The 26,638-nt window shown below is 38.0% G+C and overlaps 1 protein-coding gene across 5 annotated transcripts in view; it reads right to left on the reverse strand.

Moving 5' to 3' along the window:
* KAT6B (lysine acetyltransferase 6B) overlaps positions 1-26,638 on the reverse strand; it is a 164,294-nt gene that overhangs the window by 40,549 nt on the left and 97,107 nt on the right. For 3 of the 5 annotated variants that reach the window (XM_087824307.1, XM_087824308.1, XM_087824309.1), the window contains exons 4-11: positions 20,527-20,635; positions 12,152-12,267; positions 11,829-11,910; positions 9,315-9,447; positions 5,563-6,494; positions 4,491-4,612; positions 2,802-2,917; positions 806-947 (exon numbers count right to left, since the gene is read on the reverse strand). In XM_087824307.1, coding sequence (XP_087680433.1) covers positions 806-947; positions 2,802-2,917; positions 4,491-4,612; positions 5,563-6,494; positions 9,315-9,447; positions 11,829-11,910; positions 12,152-12,267; positions 20,527-20,635 — 1,752 coding nt within the window. The remainder of the gene's footprint in view (positions 1-805; positions 948-2,801; positions 2,918-4,490; positions 4,613-5,562; positions 6,495-9,314; positions 9,448-11,828; positions 11,911-12,151; positions 12,268-20,526; positions 20,636-26,638) is intronic. The other 2 variants (XM_087824311.1, XM_087824310.1) reach the window with 2 other exon arrangements.

A 26,638-nucleotide genomic window follows, 5' to 3' on the forward strand; every position in this document is an offset into this window, starting at 1 on the left:
TGCACCAAGGTGGGTAACAGAGAACATAAGGCAGCGCAATGGAAGTGCCCCACTAGAGGCAAGAGAATAAATAACATGAAAGAGGCAATAACATGAAAGAAAGACATGGTCTCCTCAAGGTACAACTGACTCAGCTAAGCTGGATCCCCGAAACTGACAGTAGAACATGAATAAACAATGAAATGACATACAGGCAAAGACCTTTTGCTACTAAATCAATTCTGAAAATACAAAATGTCTTCAAGAACCCACAGTGAAAGACACACAGCCACAAGGGGTTCCTGTGAACAGCAGAGTTCTCCGGGGTGGCCATCCTCCCAGATCGGGGGGAGTCCCAACATCTGCTGGGGGCTCACCAAAAGGATTATCAACTCTGCCAAGAAATGGATGGAAACACAGGTGGCTGTGCATTGAGGAGATATGTACAGCTGCTCAATTCCCTGGAAGAGTGAGCACCTGCCAGACACTGGCTGGAGCTGCTGAACAAAGCTAATTTCTCCTGCCAAAGAAAGGAGAATTTACAAAGAGCTGAGGAGATCATAAATTCACTGGTGAACATATCTGGTGCAGACAGGGACTTGGGGGAAGACAAAAAAGTTAACATGATGAAGTAGGAATTCATTATCAATCGAAATGGTCGCTTAATATGGTTAGACAAACATTCCAAACATGGAGACATTATAAAGAGCAGTCTGAATTTCAACGCCAAAATTGAATATACTCTGTACCATCTATAAACAATTCAGTACATAGTCAACAACTGGAAATACTAAGTTTCAAAAGCTGAGTATTTACACATGCTTACCTCAAATACTGAAAGGTCTTTCCTTCGGTAAATTTCATCTGCTGGAGGGTGAAACCAGCCACATTTCTTGGAGTGTCTTAACAAGATGTTTTTACTTTTCATATATTTAAGACAGAATTCACACAGGTAAAGCTTTGGTAATCTGTGAAAATTTTAAAATCCAAGAATCTTTCAGACTGATTATACTGTTTAGGGGGAAAGTACTAAATACTGTTCAATTTTCTCTAAGTCATAGAAAGGCTGTATAACAGCATTCTAAAAAAGCAGTTTCACACAAAAAAGCCAGTAGTAAAGAGAACGTACCAACCTTACATTATTTTTCAACAGAATATTTTTTGCCTTAACTTTGTGAACAAATCATTTGTTTTCTTAGAAATGTCCTAAAGAAGGAAACGTTTTTGGAACTGGAACCACTACTCTAAAAATCAACAAGGAGAGCATCCTGTCAGGTAACCACCGTGTGTATTTTTCAAATCTCAGATTTAATGTCACAGTTTCAACAGTATATGTGGTCAGTGGCGTAACTATAATAATGTTTTACTCAGAAAGAAGTGAATGCATTATTTTTAGAAATAATTTGCGCACTTATAAGGCTGAAGAGTCGTTCCACTAACTTAGGGATGAGATAACTTCAAAGTTGGATGGTCTAAAGCAGTGCATGGAAGCAAGTCAAGAGATCTTGTTTGTTTCTACCAATTCCACTGACTCTTTGGAGTAACATTAGACAAATGGCTTTCTCCCTCTGGCTGGCTTTTTCTCCACCTTAAATATTACAACATATTTTACTTGCACCCTATCACACTTAAATGGACATTGCCAGTATTTACACGAAAAATGTTTAGAAACTTCCAAGGTCTTGGAGGTATAACGGGAAGACTGGGGTGGAGCAGGGGCTGGGTGGTGGGGGCAAAATGCGGAGGGGAATGGGGAACATCTGTAATACTGTCAACAATAAAAAATAAATGGGGTGAAATATTTTGAGGAGAGTTAGATATAGACTCAGATAATAGTAATTTCAAATCTTGGACTTACATGCAAATTTTATTCAAAGCTCTCAGAACTCATGACTTATGATGACCCATACAAATTAAAGCTCACTGGTATTTTTAAAAAACTGTTCAAGAACACAGAGCCAAGTGAAATAACCTGGCGTTATAATAAACCAAGACTCCTGACAGTTTGCCACTTAATTCTAGAACACCCTCCCCATTCTCTCCAGTTAGATGATTGGCCAGACATCCACATGACAGAAAAAAGAACAATGTTTATTGTAGACAAAAAGTAATTAAGTGTGTGATTCCCAGAAATTTTGCAGGATAAAAAATTTAAGAAGACCCTGATAAAGTGTACCCGATGTACTTGAAGGAAGAAATCTGCTCACAAGATACCCATTTTAAAATGTATTAGTTCAAGACAATCTCACAGTTAATCTTAGTTCAAGACAAATGAAACCTCTAGTACCATTATTTTCTTTTCAGTTTTAACAAGCTAGTTGCAGATGGCTTTAAGGTAAATATTTGGGAAAGGGTCTCTTAAGGCTACTCTCTCTGACCTACATTCATTCTTTTGCTACATTTCAGGAAAAACCTTGAAAATAAAATGCCAGAAATCAGAGATGAGACTAACTAATTAATTTCTTAAACTAACTAGAAAAAAGGCAACTGAGAAGAAACTACCAAATATTTTACAATGGCAATTTTTTTTCCTATTTGGTTTCATATACAAATAGCATTTACCCAATTATCCAAAGAGAAAAACCACTACAAGCTAAAAGGCAAAATTTACAATGCCTGCGTAACTAAGGAGTGTTAGGAGCTTACATAGAACAGTAAATACTATAAAAAGATACCGGCTAAAGTAATAGTTTTAGAAGCACTTAAAATCTACTATCAAAACTTAAGTCCTGAAAATAATAAATTTCTGCTCTAGAACTTGAGGTTTTCCTTCCTCACATGTATGACGTTAAAGTCATATACCCGCAGGCCTACTCCATTACCTTGCATATTCCTGTGGGTAAGGCGAGGAGTACCAGGTCTGGATTTCGTATTTCCCAAATTCTATTACAGAGGGGTACCGGCCACAGTCTTCCACTCCACTCTCACACTCTATTTTCTGTCAGAGAGAAAGAAAAAAAAGAAGTAAAACAGAAGTATTAGAAGAGGATTTCTTCACTTACATTTTGGTTCTTTCACAGTGGATATAAAACCTATCAAGACTAGAACCCTAATCTTAATTGCGAATTTTCATGTTGTTGAGAAAACATCATAGGCCTTGTAAAATAATAACTTTGTGTAAGATTTACATATAAACAAACTAATACTCTAAAAAAACAGTACAACCCAGACAGGATGAGTATGATGTAAATACAAGTTTCTACTGAACTGAATTCAATGATATGTTGCAGTGTATTGAAACTGCGGAAATTAAAAGATGGTGAGGCTATTATACAGACTCTTATAGTCCTCTGTTCCTCCATGGGGTAATATTTATCCCAACTGTAATTAAATAATCAATTGTGAAGTCTGCAGCTTAATACCTATCCCCTCCCACTCCCCCCACTCCTGTGCAGTAGGCCACAGGAGGTCAAGAGTGCTGCCTGCCTGACGCACTGTGGCATTCCCAGTGTCTAGCACAGTGTCTGACACAAACAAGCAATGCTCTTGAATGAAAAAGCCAGTGTCAGCATGTTGGAAAGAAAGGGCTTTAGACTTAACAGTGTCTTTCAGATAATGGCCTACTGTTCAACCTGTTTACCTATGAATGCCAGAAGTAGGCTAAAAAATGGTAATATTTAAGAACTTCAAATTTCTAAGATTGGAGGAAATTTTGACATTTCTCTTAGCCAAAGGAAAAACAATACAAAGCACACTGCTGGGGCCGAACGAGGAATGGAAATATCCAATAGCCCCCAAAGTAGAAACTATCAAAGTTATTTAGCCCAAGTGGCTGCTACTGAAAATAAAGTTTAAGAGCCTACAGATTGCCTCCTCCCCCTAAAAAAGTTGAGGTAGGGAGCTTATCTGTCAGTATTGTGCACACTGAATGTGGTCTATTGACATAAAAAATACACAATCCATAACAAATTTGTCTTTGAGAAGTCCAATAGCCTTACCTTTCAATGTTTTGGTGACAATAAGCTAAGTAGAGTTAACATTTTAAGTGGAATAACTTAAAGAAACTGCTGGACAATAAAAGTGACTACAACTGATCATACAACACAATATTGCCTTCATCAATGCCAAAGAGTTAAAGTTATGAGACATTTTTTGTATGGCTGGCCATCTGTGTTGGCAGCAGCACTGATAAATTTTAAAAAGTGATGTTCTTTTTGTTAATGATTAAAAATTGCTATTTCTTAAATTTGAGCCCCCCCAAAAAATCAGAATTCTATTCCTTCATAATTGGAAGGTGTTTTTCAAAATCTGCCTCAACCACTGCTACTCTGGTCTATTTTGTGAGACCACCTCAGTGCTACCAACTTCTAAGAGAGGAGATAACTCTACAAAGTCACTGCTTTTGAATGGACGGTCAACAAAAATGACCATGGTCATAGTTAAAGAACCACACAGGATTTTGAGGGGGAGTCTCTACAAAATCAAAGCAGTAACTTCATAATAATCATAACTTAAAAAGCCACATATTATGTTACCCTTGTTACGATAATGCGGTGGTATCCTGGCCTTACCTCCCAAGAAAGTTCCTGGGCCTGCTTAAACACATCCAAGTCCTCTTCAGTGACGGTATCCTTGCTTCCAATCACATTTATATCTGTACTTTCTTGTTTGATGCTTATTTTGATTTCAGTATCTGTCATTTAAAACCAGCAGAAAGTGTATTCACTGACTTGAATCGCAAGTGACCACCATATATTACCAAAACGGTACCAAATTAGCATAGTGGGCAAATAGGGATTTTTTTATAAAGCTTTAAAAGCTTTTACAGCTAAGCACCGCTCAAAGATCCAGCAGTACCCTTTCCCTGCTGTACCCCAATTTTTATCTGAATAATCACTGTCATCTTCTCATAGCTTCAATACGTGAGGGAAAGTAAGAGCAACACAAAGCAAAATCAGATTTTTCAACCACGATTAGAAGACTAGTTACAGAATTCCCATTACCACTTTTGAGACAGTAAAATCTACCACTTTGTCCAAATGACACATTTTTGTCTCTGTTTTATAAAGGGCAGCACATGTAACGGGCCACTCTGTTAAATGAAATTCTGCAATCAGTTCTCTCCCTGAGGCGGGTACACACGCAGACACACTCACACCCAAAGCACGCCTCGCGGAACCACAGGTCGGGTTCTGAGAAGGAAGCAGGATGGACTTGGTCATGAGAAAGCGATGGAGCAGAGGGGGCAGGGGCCGAGCCCTGCTGGCGCCAAGCACGGGCCCAGCAGCGCCGGGCCGGAGGGCCGCGCGGCAAAGGACAGGGCAGAAGCGGGACAGTGGCTACTCATGCGGGACTACAAAGCCATAAGCAGCGCTATGAAGGCATCTGGGGGTCCTAGTGTCACTACGAATGAAAATAAATAATAAAAGGTGGGAGAGTATTAGTTGGAAAAACAATATCTTGGAGGTTTAGTCAGCATTAGAAAAAGGTCAAAGTTTCACTGTTTCTGTATGAGAGTGAAGTGAGAACAAGAGAAATAGCTGAGACCTATGTGACAAATAGGAATTGATCGATTGATTTTTGGGGGGTTGGGGAGAAAGGGACGGGACGCAGGTTTGGTTGGAGCTTCGACCTTTTGCTTACCATCATCCTGATCAGGTTTAATCCTTCCGTCTGTCAAGCTCCCCTTCCCTGGTGAGGGGGTCCCCATCTGAGGGGTCACTTTATATTTTAATCTGCCTAGCATCCTGTGCTTTTTAAGGAAAGTTGTTCGCTTGAAGTGAGCAATTGCTTTAAAAATCCGTCCTCTAGCCATCCCCCAGCTAGAGGAGGAGGAGTGAGACATAAACCTACTTCTAATCTCTCTTTTTCCAAAGAAATGAGCTTTAGCCTTTGCTGTGGAAGAGAATTCAGTTTTACGACGCATACGTTGGGGTGGTGCATAACTTGGGTGTCCCTTCTTTCGAGACTGTCCCTGAGTGGTATAGATATGAGAGAGTCCGTCAAAGAGTGCCTTCAGCTGGCTGTTACTAGTCAGACTGCTCAGGGAGGGCACACTGGACTGGCTGGAAGAGCTCTGGGGAGAGGTAGAAGAAGTGGAAGTGCTGGACCTTTGTGAACTGGGGCTCTGACCAGACATGGGGGCTGGGGCTGGAAGTGAAGAGGGCGGAGGTTTTAGCTTTTGTGTGGTACCTGTAGCCAACACATGAGAAGTGCATGACTGTTTCTGAGAGACCTTTTTCCTTGGACGATAGTGCTTTGAAAAGTCTATTATTTCACCTCGTGATCTGCGACCATCAGGTGATGGTGTAAAAAACTTAGTAAGGCCATCAATGAGCCCTTTGGTTTTCTTGTTAACTTTAAGTGTAGAGGCAGAAATGTAGGTGGAGGTGGTGGTGATTTTGGTGGTGGCACCAGGCCGAGTGGGGTCTGTAACAGCCAATCTGCTGCTCGAGTCCTTCCCAGATGCAGCATGACCAGATGAAGGTGTGGTACAGACTTTAGTCTTTTGACCCCTACCAGGTGACCCCCTTCCTGTGAATGCATTCATGGATCCTTCATCACTGGTTACAGACCTAGGCAAAAATTTAGAGAATAGTATCAGCATTTAGTAATAGAATTATAAAGGTATCTAAAACAAATTTATAGCAACTAGATGCGCATTCAATGTGCTTAAATTTAAGAAACGGAACTTCAACCCTAAGAACTGTTTTTATGTGTGTGCCTCCACTTGGATGTTTCTCTGCTGAAACAGCGGCAACTACATCTGCATGTGACGATTCTTCCGGGGCCCATCCAACAGGTACTGGAAGAATCCATGTGTACCCAAAGGCAATCAACATAAGTAAGAAAATTTTTGGAGAGACTGAAAGAATACCCAATGCTTTCATTATAATTAAATAAAAATGTTACCCCTTGTGTTGTCGCAAGTAATTATGATTTCCTGAAATGTCTTTTATAAAATATTAAAAGAAATAAGTTGTATTATCTAGAAGTGAAAAAATAAGCTTCTCTAATCTCTAGTTAGAAGCAATTTTAACTCTGGAAAATTTATATAAATAGAATTTGGGTTATGTCTATAAATTAGTAGGGTGTGTGTGTGTGTGTGTGTGTGTGTGTGTGTGTGTGTAAAGAAAACCCTAAAAGACACCCTCTTCCTTTATGCTCAGGATGGTAAGATAACCAATAATACTCTCTAAGTAAAGGAGACAATTAATTACAGCATAAAATATTGCTGAAAAAAGACAACAATAGCAAAAAACTGAAGAAATGGTTAAAGAAAAGCTACAGCGGGTCAGACATGACATGAAAAGTCTGGTGAAGCAGCAGCACATTTACCATGGTCATTATCAGACACCGGGCGGCAGTCTCTGCACCCGGCTCTGACTGCGACTGCAGTCCACTCGATGCAGGGTCCGCCTATCCAGCTGTGTGGTCAACAGAGCCTGGAGGTCACTCTCCAGCACAGCTGCTCGCGGGAGCGCAGCTGCCTGCCTTCACCTCAGGCTAGGGCTTGGAAAGCTACCCATTTTGCAGCAGAATTTTATACAATGGAAACATTTGCATGTGAATTATGGCTGCGCTGGGGCCCAAGAATGCACTTTAAAAATTATCAATTTAGCTGAAGGATAATAATGAAGAAATGGAAGCCTGAAAATGGTATGATATAGAATTACAAAAATATTTTAATTACAAATAGAAGAGCACATTTTGGGGATCATCTTGTACATAAAGATTTAATGAACAATTTCAGCAATCAGCAGAAGGGGAGGCTGGTGCAGATCAACTGGGCAGCTACTAGGCTTATCTGGGGCAGCTCAGCCACCCCGAGCCTTTGCCTGGCGCCACCTATTCAGCCAAATCAGGTTAACGCTGGAGATCTCTAGTGTCACGGTGAGGGTTACCAATAAACAACTTATCCAGGCTAAAATGTTTCGCATTAGAACGCGCATTTGGACTGTATCTGGAATCGATTGCCCAGAAAGGATAATATGCTTATAAAGCATGTACAAAGGAAAACTCCCTAGACTGTCTTAAAAATTCCTAAGCTCAAAGGACAATTTTGGACAAACAAAAAGTTAGGATTGGTGCCAGATGCAATTTTCAGCTGTGTCCTTTGTTTAGAAAGTTTATATCCTAATTTGGTTTTTTTAATTGGGCCCTGAGGATACAGTCCCATTTCAAGAACAATGCTTACACGGGATGAATGCAAAAACATATAATTTCTACTTCAAATGACGCTAATATGAAAGATTTTATTCATAAATATGTTTCATGTTTGCCTCCAGAAATTAACAAAATTTCCATTTAAAAATGTCTACCAATTAAAGGATTTTCATAAAGATTCACAGAAAACTCTGGAAAGGATCACTCATTTTCTGTTTCTCTTTTGAGGGATAAATGTGCAGAAGGAAACTGTTTTTCTCAAAGCAGGTAATATAGTGAATTGCTTCAGATAAAATTAAGGGAAAAGAGTAAACAAGCAAGATACATGGTATTTGTTCAGGGGGTGTGTAGAGCACCAATTCATTTTTATATCACAGTGACCCTTTCGAGAGTCAGGCAATGGTCTTATTGATATAACGGCTTCAGATATGCAAGTCTACTGGTTTCATTTTAAACACCTTACTTAATGCGCACATAACCAGAACCCTACTCTATACAGGTTTTAAAAACTACATGCATTCCACTTCTTATCTTTTCTCTGCTTCTCCAAGTAACTCCTGCTAAATGTTCTACTGGGCTGTAATGCAACTACATGGCAAAGGCAGTAGAAATGGGGTTATCATAGTAGACCTGGAGGCCACAGCAAATTGTTACTTTGTATGTACTGTATGTCTGCACACATATGCACATACCAGAGTCCTGTCTAATTCTTTGGAGGCAAACATGAGGACAGTCATTTGCAGGTTTCTCAGATGATCATATTTCATAAAAGTGATCTCAAAAAAATTGTACTACTAAATTAGCACCAGAAAAAAGAAGTACTTTTCCAAAATGTTATCTGGAGAGACAAAAGAGATTCACTAAAGACAAATCCCTCTTTTGTTTTAAAATTCCCATATAAATATTGATATAATTAAGCTCTTGTAATGCTTAGCCAGTAACCAAGTAAGCTGACTGTTTCTAGTTCTGACATTCTGCTTCCATCCTGCTGCTTGAAAAATGTCACTTAGCATCAGAGACACTGCCAACAGAAGACCCCAAAATGCCAATTGCAATTAAAATTGTTATCTTCAAAAAATTTCCACAGCTTATATAAAGAGACAAATATTCCCCATCCCTTGAGTTTGTAAAAATGATGGTAAAAAGTGAATGGGACCTAAGGGGGTTATAATCACCTATGTTTTAAAGCACAACATAAAAGATTTCTTTTTGATAAGATCTCAACCTACAACAATCGTTGCTTTAATTTATTTTTCGGTCGTCCAATGGGTTTTGCATATCGTCGTTTTATTTGTGCAGCTTTCTCATGAAGTAGTTTTCTTCCCTTTTTCTTTGGTCTGCAGACTTGGCAAATCCACATCCCTGAATTAATACATATATGAGAAAAATAGTTTAATGTTTCATTTTAGGAGAGATTTTAAATATACACCATAGCTGTAAAGCTGCCCAAGAATGCCAGTATGCAGAACATAACTCCAAAAGGTGGATCATTCCCTGTCAGTCTCTCCAGGAAGCCATCATTAAAGGTCAATTTCCCACATCAAGGTGGTGAGAGCAGGGGGCAGCCCCCTTCTCAGAACCTTTCCATAAGGCTTTCCCAACATGTCACCCAGCCTCCCTCCACCACATCAACACACAGGAAAGCCGGATCCTGTCAGATACTATAGATCTTTTGATTTGAGGAAGACATTTTCAAGACAATCAGTTTTTGGAACATCTGGACAAAAATATTTATTTTTTTAAATCGTCGCTTTCTGGAAATTTTCCACATTAAAAAAAAACAAGTATCAGTATAAAATATGATTTTTAAATTAAAACTTAAAAGCTTTAAGTACTATGGAGCTTCAATAATTAAAACTATACATCTAACATAGGGAACTAGGTCAAGGATGAAAACTGAAAGACTAGAACACTGAAGCCTAAGGAAAACCTTAGCATTTCAAATCAGTGTCGAATGGGTAAAATGATTCAATAACTGGCGATGGAACAAACAGCTACCTATCTAAGTAGGAAAAGAATTATTTCCTATTCTTTACAAAAATAAATTCTAGGCAGGTAAATATAATATGACAAAATTAAATATTACAAGTACCAGGAAAAATACATGGATCTTTGTATAATCTAAGCATTACTGACATTTAAGAGTGAAACCATAAAGGAAAAGATTCATGGGTTTAACTGCATAAAAATATGAGCTTCTGCAAATCAGAAAAAAAGGTGAAAACCCCAATAGAAAACTGATTAATGGATAAAACAGGCACTTTACAAAGATGATATACAAACAGCCAATAATCAAACACAAAAAATGTTCAATCTCACAACTTAAAGAAAAAAATTATCAGACATCTTTTTTCTATTATCAAATTGGTAAAAATTTAAAATAAGACCACTATTTCATTGAATATAAGATACAACTAACTAAAAGATGATTCTGATGCATCAAAGATGTTAAAATGTTTTTTAAAAAGTGTGTCTTAGTCTTGATGTAATAAAGCAATGGTGAGTGCTGGTCATAATACAGGGAAGCAGGTATTTTCATACACTGGTGGTCGGTCTGAAAACTGATACAACCTTTCATGTACATAGCCTTTGATCCAGCAATTCCTCCCCTAGGAATTTATCTTAAGGCAATAATTGTGGATGGAAAAAATTGGAAACATTTGTAATGTCCACCATAGGGGATTGGTTAAATAAGTTACGGGGTTTTTTATACATGGGGTTGCAAAATTAAATATGTTCAGGAACCATATAATACATGTGACTGAAGCAAACTGGAATGTAACACAAGGGAATGGTGAGAATGGGGTAAACTGGAACATACGTATTCTACCTCAAGACCCCGAATTCAAAATTCAAAAAATACTGTAGCAGCTCTTCTGCAATGCATTTAGAGAAGTCTTAAATATTTATACATATTTATATATAACCAACAAAGCCTATCTGTGGCCCACAATAACCAGGTTTGTAATCCCTGCTCTATATGTTATAGAGTTCTACACACTTGTTACAAACTATGTTTAGGAGAACATTTAATGATGTGGGAATGCTAGGCTCTACTGTTAAGAGGGGGGAGGACATAAAGTTACAAAACATATAGGGCAGAGGAGGAATTTCTAATTGATTGTTCTTTTTATTCCATTTTGACAACCTGTGTTTTCTAAGTCTTTCACAATGAAAATGCACAAATTTTGTAATAAGAAGGCAAAATTATTTTCAATGCTTAAAATATTATAAAATTCGAAAAAGAATACTGAGCTATCCTTGCTTACACAATAAACAGAGACAAAAACCTTATCCCATATGGACATAACCATGTAAGATAGTTCAGATGCTCATGTTCAAAATATTAACTAATGGCCAAGAAAATGGTGATGGCTCCTGTTGCAGGATTTGGATACTGATCATTTCTTACCTCTGAACACAGTACTGAAAAATACAAAGAGTACTTGAAACTTTTGACATACCTAATCTAAATTTATTCTAATAATAAAATAGTTTCGCGAGAGGAATGGTCTTTTTTTATCCCTGTATCTGAATTAGAAGCTTCATTATAAACATTACCCTAAAACTAAACGCTATTACATGCCTTTGGTCATAATACTCTGTGCCAAACCCAGAAGTACCAGGAAGATGGGAGATTAAAAATGCTTAAGGAACTTGTACACACCTCTGAGCTGTCAGACGCAGGACAAGGCTAATGAGTAAGTAATAAAACACATTTTAAATATGGTTTAAAAATTCACCTTTTGGCATTCTGGAAAGTGGGGGGTCACAGCACTCCATATGGAATCCTCTATCACAGGAGTCACAAAAAAGCATATTATCCTGTAATGCAACACATTAGAGACTAATTGAGACTGAAATCAACTGTAAAAGGCCACAAATTCTTATGTTACCCAATTAACAGTAATAAAATATAATGAAGGAGTTCCATGATCAATGTTGAAAGCTGGCATCTGTGTATTTACAAGTTTAAAAGAATATAGCAACAGTCTACGAAAATAAAATCCTTAACACTGAAAACTGACAATTTACCTGGAGATGGAACATGGAGAGCCCTACTTACTGCATTTTTGCCTTGGATCCTACACGCACTGCACGTCTTGCATTCGATGCACTGCCACCTTAAGGCCTTTACATTTGTTGTTAGTTCAGGACAAAATTTCAAACAGGATGGGTGTCCTATAAGAATAAAAAGCAAATTGCTCTATGGGAATGGTGCCTTAGATATTTTTAAACTCCCATTCCCTAATATTTAATAGATAGTGACAATGCCAGCCAAAAAACCTCAAGAACTTGAAAATACAAAAATATCAAAGAATCCAAATTACACTTTGCTTTTCTGCCTTTTTTTCCTGTATGTAACAGAGTGACTGTACAAATGTTTTCCCTAAGAGAAATTGCAAAACTTTACACCAATTCCAATCATAAGTCTTGGAGAACTTGGAGATGACAGGTGCTTATACTGTGTTCTCACTCCTGTGCCTTCAGGTAAACCTCCTCCCCCCCCCCACCATCATCAACCATCATGTACCCAATGTTTTCTGGTTTGCAGGACTGTGAGGGCAGTGCCAAAGTTCACACAATTCCTGTTCTCTGTGTGTAATGAAACCATAAAACTTAAAACAACAGTTAGCTAAATAAAACACCGGGGCTGCTTAACATAATACGACTATAAATGCCCCCCTCCCCACCAAATCCAATAGTATACAAAGAATATCCCATTGCTGGAATATACAAAGGAGACACTGTTGCCATCTTGACCCCCAGTCTCTGAATTTAGATTCTAGAAGAACAGAAACAGTGAATTTGAGAGTTAAGATGGTGAAAGATCCAGGTCAAATGGGATTCGCCAAGAAGCATACTCTCAGCAGGTTTGCCCATTTTTATGAGTGTTCAGCTTTTCCACACTGTTTGGGCGCACTTTTTACCTAGCAGCTCTCACTTCACAGAGGAAAACCAGAGATCCCAAGGGGCAACGCCACTCAAGGAAGCCAGCCAGGCTACACTCAATAATAAATAATAGATTCCTCCAAAAGGTTGGGGAGTGTGAGCCTATATGCCTGAGAAGGCAATTCAGTTTAAAATCTGATGGTCTTTTATCATATAAACCTGAGATCTCCAAGCTTGATTTTATTTTTCAAAACTGGTCTTAAAATAGTAAGGACATTAGTAAATCCCATGTGAAAGAACTTATAACCAAGCTGCAAAAGAAACCTGAGGGGTAATAAAAAAAGCAGATTCTGCAATTTCAAAACTGTTTTATAATTTCCTGACTTTGGCAGGCTCATTGTTTAAATATGTATTTTGGGTTGCTGCCAAAAAGGTCCTCCTCCCTAAAGCTTAACAGGTGCTTCATAAAATTCCACCCACCAGGAGATTTGGCTTTTTGAAGTAAAAACATTCAAAATCAATCATCAATACCGTTAATAAAAGCACACTATTCCTGAGTTTAAAAAAAAAATCTAAACATCTGTATTTAAGATGTTGAGCAAATAAAATGTTGTCATAAGAGTACGACCTCAGGCAGGAGAGACACCCAGGCAGATGCATTTAACCTATGACTCCATTCTTTTACAAGGGCTTCGCTCATTCAAATAAACGTGGGGGAAAGTTTAAATATATAAAAATGGTATCAATCACCTCTTTTCTGCTCAGGAACGGCAAACAAAGACAGCTTGCTTGTCGACTTTAAGAAGTATACTCTGAAGGGGGAGGGAAGAGGTCTACTTTGATCAAGGTTTTCCCCCCCTTATATAGTGAAGGGGGGGGGACTCAAGTTTTAAAGAACAGCAATTTAAATTCCACCCTTAAAATGGGTCCCATCAGCTTAAAAGTATACCATTTACTTCTCTTTTCCCCCCTTTTTATTACTTCCTGTAAGTCATACATCACTAGCACATATGACCTCAATTTCATGTACTAAATTTTTCTCTACATTAAAATCTGCTTTTGTACTTTGTAGCTTAATATTCAGTAACTAAAGTAATTCACATCATTTTATAGCTTACTATTCCAACAGATATCCAATGAAAAATACTTTTTAATAATTATATATTTTGAAAATTAATGGATTTCAGCTACTTTCAATCAAGAGTACAGAATATTCTTCCTTTTAGTACTTTCACTCACTTTAAGTAATATTATATCTCAGCCACTATCATTTAAGCTATCCTATCAAATTCTAAGATCTTCAGCCTATCTTTCCTTTAGGCAGCAATCTAACTTTTATTTAGCTCAAGAGAACTGGCCATAGATCCTGCCAGCTCTGAATTTCTATGATTTTGAAAAGAATGCTGAGGGGCGAAGAAATATTACCATTTTCTTTTCTCATGACCAACTTTAAAATAACACCAAAGACTAACAGAGTCTTGATATACTAGTATACTCAATCTGCAGTAATTAGATAAAAGGACAACAATGCAATGATAATGTCATTCCCTATCTCCCATTTAGCCATTCCACTCAACAATTTCCTGGGGGGGGGGGGGGGGAGATTAAACAAAGAATTTACATACATATATGCAAACCCAAGTACAAAGACAATAGTGTGGTGAGGGACCCGGGTGGTGGGGATCGGGGTGTGTGTGGAAGGGGTCAATGGGGAGAAAAAGGGACATTTGTAATATTTTGAATAATAAAATGAAATTCAGGCTCTCTCAGCTGTCACAATTCATGGTGGGTTGTCTTTCTGGAATATGGTTTACTTTTGTGGTTTGCAATTTATCAGATTTGAGATCATAATATATATTCATTCACTCATTCATTCTTACTACAAACATATTAAACACTAGTAGCTTATAATAATTTTACCTACATTTTAACAAAACCAAAGGAGTACTGCTTAAAATTAAATAAATGCCAGTGAGACCACAAACCAGTAGACGATTTTTGAAGGAAGTGCTGAGGGAGAGAGAAATGGGCTCTGTAGTAGAGGCAGAATAATGGTCCCCATGATGTCTAAGCCATAATCCTTGTGACTTATAAATACACTGCCAGACGCAGCAAAAAGGACTTTGCAGATGAGACGAGGGGTCCAGGCTTTGAGATAGGGAGATTATCCTGGATTATCTGGGTAGGTGCAATCTAATCCTGAGTACTTAAAAGCAGAGACTTTTCCAGCTGGGTTCATAAAAAGAGATAAAAGAAGGGAGAGGAGAGGTTCAAAGAGCAAGAAGGCCTCTACCAAACCTGGACAGCTTTGAAGACAGAAGGAGGTGGGGGCCCAAGTCAAGGAAGCTGGGTGGCCTTTAGAAGCAGTGAACGTCTGTCTACCTGACCGTCAGCCAAAACAACGGGGAGTCTCAGTCCTACAAACACAAGGAACTGAATCGTGTCAACAACTCTGCGGGAATTTGCTATAGTAGCAACAGAATACTAGACAAGAATTAAACAAGAATTAGGATTATCATGGGACAATGGGGTGGGCTCAGAGATACAGAAGAATGGAGCAGGTTAGACGAAGGCCTTCCTACAGAAGGGACCCCAAGGATGAGTGAGGTTAGATGGGACCACAGGAGGGGCAGGGTGGGAGAAGCCAGCATGTGCAGTGGGAGAGGAGAACATGACACATTCAAGGAGAGGAAAGAGGTTCAATACAACTGGTGTACATAATATAAAGGTGACAGTGATGAGGAACACAGCTAAGAGCCCAATTCAGAACAGATTTTTGGGCTATACTTAAAATATTGGGTTTTTACCTAACAGTCATTGGTAGTCACTGAAAAATTCTGTTATTAGATTTACAATTTTTAAAAGTAACTTAGACTGCAATATAAAAAATGGAAGAAGGGAAAGACCATCCAGATTAGGTTTAGGTTATTACAATAGCAGGTCTGAGTTGGCCTGGTGGGGTGTGTGTGGATATATTGAGGATGTTTGTAGGATATATATTACGACACAGAATCAATGGATTTTTGGTGATTCCTTGGTGAGAGAACAGACCAAAGCATGGCTCCAAATTTCTGGCTGTGGAACTGAAGACGTAGCCAAAAGCATGCCATTGGCTAAAATGGCAAATCCCTGAGAAGCAGCAAGATGCTGTGTGTTTGCTGAGATTTCTGTTGTTATTATTGTGGGTGTTGTTTTTGGGTGGAAGGAGCAGTGCAAGGTGGATAAGCTGTTTTGGACACTAACTTTGAGGAGCCTTGCAGGGCCTCCAAATGGAGAAGTTCTGGAAGCATTTATATCTAAGGCTTTGGAGCCGAGGAGAGGCTATGAAGCAAAGGAAAAAGCACAGGGCCAAAGTCAGGAGCCTGAAGAAACATTTAGGGGATGGAGAGAGGCCAAGGAGCTAACAAAAGATGTGGAAGGAAGCGGTAGAGAGAACACAGAGAATATGGTATCACTGGAGCCAAAGAAAGAAAACACTTCAAGGAAAAGACTCTCAACAGGTCAAACCTGGCTGAAAGGAGTATTTGGTGTTGGCTGAAAGATGTCCTTTAGATTCTAACAAAGACTGAAAAGTGACCTTCAGGTTCTGCTACATGGAGGCAACAAACCCAGAGGAGATTTCGGGTCTCCTGAGAGTGGACTGATATTCGACCCCTTTACTGTACAAAGGTGATTTTTCTTACTCTCCCAGCTACATCAGAGCAGCCTTTCTCGGTTTCTAGTTTCAATGAGATCCCACTTAGAATGATGCTGTAATTTTGAACTGTACACTTATCTTAGATTTGCTAATTTGAAAACACACATGCACACAACTCATCTGTAAGTAAGATTTAACCACCCAGCAATCTGAGCAGCAGACACAAAATTTCATTTGGTATAATATCTAATACTTATGTGAAGCTAATTAAAGATAATTTGGTCTTAATGAGGCAAAGAGAATATAACAGTGTTCATTTCAAAGTAGGCTGAGCCATGAAAGTCAAGTAAAATCACTTTCTAGTCCCAACATTTCCATAGACCTGAAGACTATTTGATGATTCCCACATTCATATCAGTGGTTAGAATAATCCTTCACATTTGTGGAATGTTTTATAGTTACTGATAATCTTCATATCATTATCTTACTAAATCCTCACAACAGCCCTGTGGATACAGGGCACAGGCGTCACCCTCTGCATTTTACAGATATGGAAAATGGAGTTACACAGCTGGTAAGCAGAAGAGAACTGGAACACCACATTTGGGGCTCCTTGCACTATGCATCTCACCTCACGTTTTTGCTACCTGCGAATCTGTATCATTTTTTCAAAAGAACTTTCAACAGAAAAAAAACATAAAGAAAATATTTTCATTTGAGGCACTGCACCATCTTAAAAACAGAAAAATTTCTAATTGTCTTTATGATGTAAGCAGAAGGAAACATTTATTACTCATGTCTATGAAATCCAAGCAGAGTCTAAATGTGACATCATACAAATGGTACTTCAGATAGAGGCAGCTAAAGACCAACAGGCACATGTGGGAAACACATTTCAGAATGATCCTCCTTATGGGCCGCCATCTCTATTTCCTTTTCTTGGTTTTATACAGCTCTGGGTATTTTTTGACATAAACATCTTCCGTTAGTGATTCCTTTGAACATTACAAACGGTCTCAATTCAATCCTAGAACCAATGGCCCCTTCTGAGTGTGATACAGTGGCCACTTCCAGAAGACCAGCAAGGGTACAACCCAACCTGTAATTCACACTCAAGAAACTGGACCGTGACAGCGGGGCTCCTACCGCTATCAGAGGGCACTGCTGAGCCATGGCAGCAGACTTCATTCTTTTTATCCCTATAATAACCAAGGGGTCACAACTGAACATTACAACTACAAGATTCCCCCCAATACTCTAAGAAAAACCGTATTTTATTTTGATCCTATTTAAAGACTAGCAAGCAACAAAGCCCACTCAGCTGACCTCCCAGATGAAGTAAATGTCTACACTGCATCTCTCGGAATTAGGAACAATGGGCTTCTGACTAACAGCTAAACCCAGACCCGCACAATCCTCAAGGGGAGGTTAAGTGAACCTCAGCAGGAGAGTCGGATCCCGTTGCAGAGTCCAGAGAAGCACTCTGAGGCATCCTCTGTCCTAAACAAAGGAACATGATGACCCCAGGGCTTGAATGTCTGCCTGGACCCATACCTCCACTCCAAAACCTCGGCTCTCTGCCTGAAGGGAGGGGGAAAGGCTGGCAGACAAAATGACTCTAGCTATCTAGGCCTTCTAGACAGGGTCCTCAGCCCATTCTTCTCCATTTGTTAAAAGAGAAAACAAGAGAGTGTTTTTGAAAAAAGAAAACATAACACTACACTTACACACCCTGGAAAAGTAAGAAGCTTTAGGGGAAAAACATTTCTCTGACCTCAAAGTATAAAGGAGATCAAACCTCTCGTTTGGCAGGTCTTCAATCTGGGAAAGACGAAGGGAGATTGATTACATCAGAAAATCTAAGATCTACCTGTTTAGAATTACACCTTTATACCCTGTGAAGGAGGCCTTGAAGTTACGATCTAGAAGATAATGATCTCAAATTCCTTATCAACTCAAGTAAGTGTATCACCAGAGGTAAGGAAATATATGAAGGGAACTTTTCTTCTCACACTTAAGTGCGTCTTTAATCTGTCTAGGCGCCCAGACAAATATGTACTCATGAAATAAAACAGTGAAGGGTATTCTTAAAGTACCACCTTAAAAATCACAAAAGGTAGACCCTAGACAAGTGAACAGCACTGAATTGATCAGGCAGTTAAACAAAAGAATAATTCATTCAGAGTGAGCCTCGTGAGAAAACCCAAAAGATAACTACAGAGTCAGAACTGATGAGTGAGGCACTACCTCACCAGGATAAAGCAGAGAGACTGCAGGGTTGAAATTTATTAAACTGAACATACAGATAATGTTTCCCTGCCCTTTTGTCACTACCCATGATAACATGGGCAAGTAAAAGAATTTTAATGAATCTGTAGAGCCCATCAAAAAAACTGTCAGAATGCATTTCTCAAGCAGAGTTTGAAATGTCTTATTTCGAAGGCTCTCCCCTCTTAGGCCCTGAAGCTGCGGAACCACATAGAGCCCATCAAGTCGAACCTTCGTAAGAGGAAGAATCATCATCACACTACACTGCCATGCCCCCGTGTGAAACATTTCCTCCTCCAAGCTCCAGCGGATGTCAAACTCAGTGATAAGATTTTAAATTACTTGCAGCAATTAAGGACAACAATATCAAACATGCCAAATAATAACAATGGCCGGCATTTATAGTACACTTACCAGAGTTGTAGACGCTGTGCTAGGCTATTTACTTGTGTCCTCTCATTTAACTTCCACAAAACCCAAGAGGTAGGTGCTAATATTACCTCATTTTCTAATGAGGAAACTGGGGCTCAGAATGGTTAACGAATTAACTCAAGGGAGAGAAGCGGGGCTACTGCTGGCTCTCCAGTTTGCTCTTAACCACTATATGATACCAGCTTCCTAAAAGAGAATACACTATGGTGTTTTGCCAGTAACTGTAACTATAGAAATAGTAGTTGGTCATGAATTTTAAAATAGCACTTTGGGGAGCAAAAGTTTCAGTACACTGGAAGAAAATTTAAAGATTAACACAAAGATTAATTTTAAAAATCCAGTAAATGCCATTCAATCTGTTGATGTGTGTGTGTGTGTGTATACATACGTAATACATACATAACATATAACCATCTCAGTCAGACAACTACCGCCTGCTGGAGAAGAAGGCGGACTGCCTTGGTAAGACAAATTCTTTTAATGGAAGTAATATGACTTTTAATTTATATTATAAAATTAAAGATGTGGTCTTAAAATCTTCTGCTGAGAAAAAGGCAAAAGTGACAGCTACCTTGAAAGCATGTGGGGGTCCGGCAGTTTGCCAGAGGTCCAGTGTTCCTGCCCAGCATTCCTTGATTTCAATATCGCCTTCTACTCAGACCACTCTTTTCCTATCTAATTCTAGGCAATTTGAATGTCTTTCATGCCTGATGATTTCTTGATTCTATCATTGCAATTTCCAGAATACTGTCCCTTTCATTCAGTCACACAGAGCTGCGATGTAATATTATATTTCACCAGTAGGTGTCATGACCTGAAATACTATATATTCTAACTCAAATATCTCTTAATTGAGACTTCAAGTTATAGAAAACACATGATTGATTCTATTTGTATCCAGCTTGAAAACTCAGAATTCTCCTCATTGAATCTGCCTGCAAAGCAGAATACTCTACAGTGAATTACTAATGCTGGTATGAAATCAAAGCTTAATTTTAAATATTAATATAAATTATATAAACATATATAATAGCTTTATGTCAGTGCTAATATACTCACACTTTCCCCCCCTACCTGCACTTACTTTTAAAATGTATGCTGTTGCCAAATAATTGCTTTAAATAACAAATATAGTTTTGAAAGAAAGATAAATAGCATGTAGCTATAATGGGAACTCATTGCACACACATACAAAAAAAATACCAACTTACCACTGCTGCCACAATCTGCACAGGAAAGGAGTTCTTCTGGTTTCTTTTCACGATTTGATTCCTTAGTTCCCAAACAGAAGCTACATATTGGAATGGGATCAGCACGGGGCTATAACAATTAAAATGAAAAAATATTGTTAGTTTTCCATTTTAAAATTAACAACAAAACATTAAAGCCAAAACCTTCCTAAATATTTCTTTAACAAAGAAAAACTGCTGAATAAGGTGTTCAAATCAACATTTTCTGCTAATAAAAAAATCTCTTAAATTATTTGATACTAAAATATTTATTACCTGAATAATACATAAGATTCAGAAGTAATTTTTATTAAGCCAATGAAACCTAAGACTTTTATTACATAACTTTCCATTAATGAACATTAAGGATTACTTTGAAATCTCGTATAGTTCCCATAATCTATATGCCTATAATAAAGTAATTCACCTGTGTATTCAGTATTCCAGACTATGAATACCATGTACTTAGGTCAAGTTGTTTAGTTGAACTTTATCAAATGTTTTAGAGCAGGCTGCTATCATTCATCTGTTAAACATTTGACAAAATATTGGTATTTTTTAGATGACATAAAAACAGAATTAGAATCAAACAACTTTAAAATTCTGTAGGATCACTTGAAAAGATCAAAAGATCAATAACAAGGCCTTTCTGGTACCAAGATCTTCAAAAGTAAACTGCATCAGCCCTGGCCAGGTAGAGCTCAGTTGGTTAGAGTGTCGTCTAATACGCCAAGGTTTCGGGTTCGATCCGCAGTCAGGGCACATACAAGAAGCAACCAATGAATGCACAACTAAGTGGAACAACAAGTCGACTTCTCTCTCTCCCCACCCCCCTTCTCTCTCCCTCTAAAATTAATCAATCAATTTAAACAAAGTAAACCACATCATGCCACACAAAGGAGATAAGCTCTTAGTCTCTGACATTCCCACTTTACTAAAAGAAATATCAAAACATTTGTCTAACCCTCTAGCACCCTTTAACTCTAAGGAAACTGCTTTGAACAATGTATAAATCTGCATACATTTTGAGTCTCCATTGTTATTTATGACTACCAGCAATGCTAGGACTCCCATTCATATGAATAGTTGACTGTGCCTACAGATCTAGTCACATTTATTTTGAACCAAAACTGTATGAAAACTAAATTTTTTTGCATATTCCAAGCCTTTTACACATGTTATCTGACAGCAATCTCAATGCAACTATAATGTATTAATATTTGAATCTCTGGAATCAAAAATTCAAGGCAAAAAAATTTAGTATAATCACAAAATTTCTAAGGCAAATTTAAAATAACATTTTGCTAGGTCTTTCTAAATATACATCAGCATAGTAGAATAAACATCATTTGTCCAGCTACTCGATCCCAAAGGCCTACCTAATACACTGCCTGGTGCACAGTAGGCACTCAAAACATACCTGCTGACTGAATAAATAAAAGCAGCACATGCTGGTTTAACAACAAATAACCCTCATCTCAAAGAAAATAGTTCAAATGGTTATAATGATTCCAACAAATGTCTTGGTTCACTGTGACAACTGTCATCAAAAACCAGAATCCATCTTATAACCAAGCATTTGCAAAATTGTTGAATATAACTGTTAATTTCATCTTAAAATATACGTGTGCATTATCTTGCCCTTATTTTCGGTTTAATGTGTTCTTTTAATATGCACAGGCTTTACTTTCTGAGGTAGCTATGCAAATATGTTTTTGAGGCACCAGTTTAAAAACAAGAGTATAAAACACTTTGTACTAGGAAAACCTAAAAAGACAGGCTACAATAAACTGGTCACTGACTCCAGCCACAATTTTTTAAATGCCAGATAATCAGCACTGCATAATTATAGATCCATAGTTATTACTTGGAACTGCTCAACTGCAGTACCTTGGGAACACTTTTGTTCCTTTAAATAGCAATTAAAAGAACAATCTGGTTTTAAAATGACAACATCCCCCTGATAGATTCTAGCTAAAACCCAGTCCCTGTACTAATGGGATTGCTGCTTTCATTTGATATAACAATGCTCAAGCCATTGCTGCCATCCTTGCAGTGATAAATAATTTACAAAATGTCACATATCATTCATGCAATGAAACAAATCCAAACCTGCAATTCCATTTTTCTTTCCCAGATGGATTTTTAGCTGTAAAAAGACATGGCCATCAGCCAGCATTCATGCTCATTTTTCGTTTTTAACTAAAGGTAACACAAAGGACAAAGGTTGCTAGTAGTTCATGGCCAGAAAGACTGATGTCCCACACTCTGCCCAATAATAGAAAGCATAGATGCTATCACTTCACGCTACATTCAAGTGAACCCCACCATGCTGATGAATGCTCACCACCATTTATTTTAGGGATAACTATCTCACAATACTCTATAAAACCACTGCATTATACAGAAATGTCTGCCCTGCTGAATTATTGATCATTCAAAGCACTTTTTGCTAACCTCAGTATAGCCAAGTCTAATTAACTTTAAAAAATTGTCACTTGTATGAAATGAAACTTTTACAGTAATGCATGTAAATGGGTCACAGAATTATTATGATTTGCTATTCTCAATCAGACTACATATAAACTGTTTCAAAAATAATCCCTGGTAATAGACCAAAATGGACTGCAATCAGAAGATGTCTGAATACAAGGCAGCTCGATTCTGTGTGAGTCCACTACAGACAAATCCTATTTAAGAAGCCTGAAAATGTCTCCCAATTCATAATTCCTTCCTTTGAATTCACAGTGTCGCCTAACCTGTTGATCACATTTTCTTATCAACATGCCTGGCTATTTCAAGCTAATCTTGAGAATTAACGCTCATGAACAGATTTAAACTCTGCAGACTGCTTAGGAAGCATGTACTCCTCATCTCCCACGTAATGGCCATGGGGTAGCTGCTGTGTTAGAGGCCACTCGCACACTATCTCATTTAATCATCTTAATACTGCAGCGAATGTACATTACACTCATTTTAGGCAGGAAATTGAGGATCTGAGAAGTTAGGTAACTTTTCTAAAGCTGCACAGGTTCAACGACAGAACTGGGATTTAAACACAGGTTTATCTTCTCTAAAGGCCATTCCTCGCCTGTACTAGCTGCCAACTCCCCTCTCTCCTCTCAGGAAAACAAATATTTAAAAATTATCTTTCTATCAGCAGCAGTAACTCTTTACAAATATGTTCAAAACCTTTTCCATTTACTTTCTCCCATTACCAACAGCACAGGTTTTTGAAACTATTTAAAAAGTAATCATTAACAAGTGACAGATTATTAATTACAATGGAGAAAGGAAGCTTTACAATGGAAAAATCTAGCATTCATCGCCTTAACCCAATGATCAAACTCATCACCAATATGGGACAAACAGACACCATGCGCCTCCCAAGCACTACACTGAAGGAGTCAGCAGGGCCTATGCAGTATTCTCCCTGGAAACATTGACCCTGAATCTAATCATAAGGAAACAATCAGGCAATTCCAAACTTAGGGACATTCTGTAAAACAACTGGCGAGGACTCTTCAAAAACTGTCAATGTCATATAAGATGCAAAAAAGGGCAGAACCAATGTAGGTGGCTAAAGTGGCAAGAAAACCCGATACAATTCATGATCCTTGTTTGGATTCTGAATTTTAAAAATACCACAGCTATAAAGAACATATTTTGGATAATTATGGAAATAAGCACTAAACAGTAGACAATATAGATATACTATATATGTAACATATATGTTAAACTAGATATAACAACTTTTTGCCTCAACATAATTGTGATTATATAGGAGAACGTACTATTGCATTCTTAGAGGAGTTGTGTGCTAAACTATTTTAAAGTGCCATGTATATAACTTAAGTTCAAATGATATGAGGGGGGACTTCTGTGTACTCGTGTGTGTGCGTGTGCGTGTGCGTGTGCGTGTGCGTGTGCGTGTGTGCGTGCGCACACACAGAGAGGGAGAGAGAAAGCAAATATGGCAAAATGTTAATGGTTGGTGAATCTTTGTAAAGCGTACTTGGGTATCTTCATTATAGTATTCTTTCCATTTTTCTGCATGCTTGCGATTTTCCAAACAAAAAGTTGAGGGGGAAAGAATACCCCCTCATTCTCAAAAAAAAAAGATCTAGAATAAATTATATAGTTGGATTACAAGCATTTATAAAATAAAATATATCAACCCAATTATCAATTCACAGACAATACAGAAGGCAGAGGAAGGTGTCATTCTAGCATATAGCAGGGGGTTACAAGTACCAAAACTCTCCAGGACAAATGACTCAGTTTCATCAACGAAGAAATCTAAAGGGAGACAGAGTGGGTAAGCAAGGCTTATCATCACTCACAATGTATGGTCCTTATCTGGACCATGACAATTTACAAATAAATTGTAAAACTAAACAAAACTGCATGATCTACTGAGGGAACTGGGGCTACTTAGCCTTGAAGAACCTGCTGGGAGGGGACAAGCTGGGTGTGTTCATCCAGGAGGAAGGGTCAGATTTGTTCCCCATGGCTCCAGACCACAAAATTTGGACCAATGGGTTATAGTAGAGAGTTAAATTTTTTCAACAGAGCTAGCCAGCAGAAGGGCTTGTTTTTTTCCCTGTTTCCTTTATTAATGTATTTATTTATTTCATTTTTTAAATTGCACCCAAATACACATAACATAAAATTTACCACTTTAACCATTGTTAAACATACACTTCAGTGGCATTAAGCACATTGACCTTATTGTACAACCATTACCACCATCCATCTCCAGAACTTTCTCATCTTCCCAGACTGACACTCTGTCCCCATTAAGCACTAACCCCCATTTCCCAGGCAACCACCTTTCTACTTTTTGTCTCCAAGTCTGACTCCTTTAGGTACCTCGTATAAGTCAAATCATACGGTCTTTGTGAAATGGATTATTCTTGAGGCAGCTGGAGGCCCAGTAATCAGAAGACCACAAAGAGGCTGAATGACCCCTTCAGGACGGTGAGGGTGCCACAGCAAAGGGGCCTCACACAAATCGGGGATCTGGGACCCTTCAGAGGTCCTTTCCAGATTAAATATTTTAATGCTTTCATGGCTGAATAATCTCTAAGGTTTTCCCCAGCTCAGCTGTAATTTTTTATTGATTTTATTATACTTAAAAAGACATTTTAAGAGTCTTCAGGACCCTTGATCACAAAATAAAATAGCCTTTTCTAAGGAAGCAGTCTTTACATTCAAGACAATGCATTTTTTAAGAAGTTTTATATTTGCTTATGGTTACTTTTGTTTCTGCCATGAAGAAAATATGTTTATCAGTCTTGTTAGTCTAAGTAACTGGACAAAAATAAATGAAAGCTCAGGCACTCAATTAGAGCCTGGGATATCCAGTTTCACATTTTCTTTCTGACAATTACACAAAAAAGGGGTTTTGTCTCCATGGTCTCCATTCACAATGATCAGGGATATCGCCACCTCTTTCCATAGTCCCTATGCTATAGACTCATCATCTCAAGTCATCTACAACTTTCTTGAATCTACTTATAAAACATACCATTTTAGTAATTGCAAGTGTTAGAAATAATTCAGCATTTTTCATTCATCTATTCATACTTGTATCATGGGAAGACCTAGATTTAAATTTTGTCTAAGCCTGAGGTGTTCATGTTGTTTAGCTCCAGGGCTGCTAAAGTTCAAATGTGAGTGTGTGTGAAGTGCTGTGTAAATAAAGTTCTATTCAAATATTGTTCTGATTACTGCAAAATTCACTTTAGCTATAAAAACAAAAAGAGCAAACAAACAACTTCAAATCCTTCATAAAGATCAGGACAAATAACTTGTTCTGGAGCTCAGAATTATTCCATAAAAGACTTTGATTCTGTGAGCTCCCATGATAAATATTAGTATTAGAGGGTGTTTTCTTTTAATGAATTAATCAGGGAGTACAGGAACAGGGTAGAAAATGCCTCCACGAGAACCAAGAGGCCTGTAAGTGATTTAATAAAAGGAAAGCTCAATGTAAAAGAAAACAAAAAGGTGTCAAAAGAAGAAAAGCATGAACAATTATAAAGTCATAACTGAACAATACCACAAAATGAACAGGGAGGAGTATAAATCC

This window comes from Miniopterus natalensis, chromosome 14, assembly GCF_054644295.1.
Source record: "Miniopterus natalensis isolate mMinNat1 chromosome 14, mMinNat1.hap1, whole genome shotgun sequence".
Taxonomy (NCBI): Eukaryota; Metazoa; Chordata; class Mammalia; order Chiroptera; family Miniopteridae; genus Miniopterus; species Miniopterus natalensis.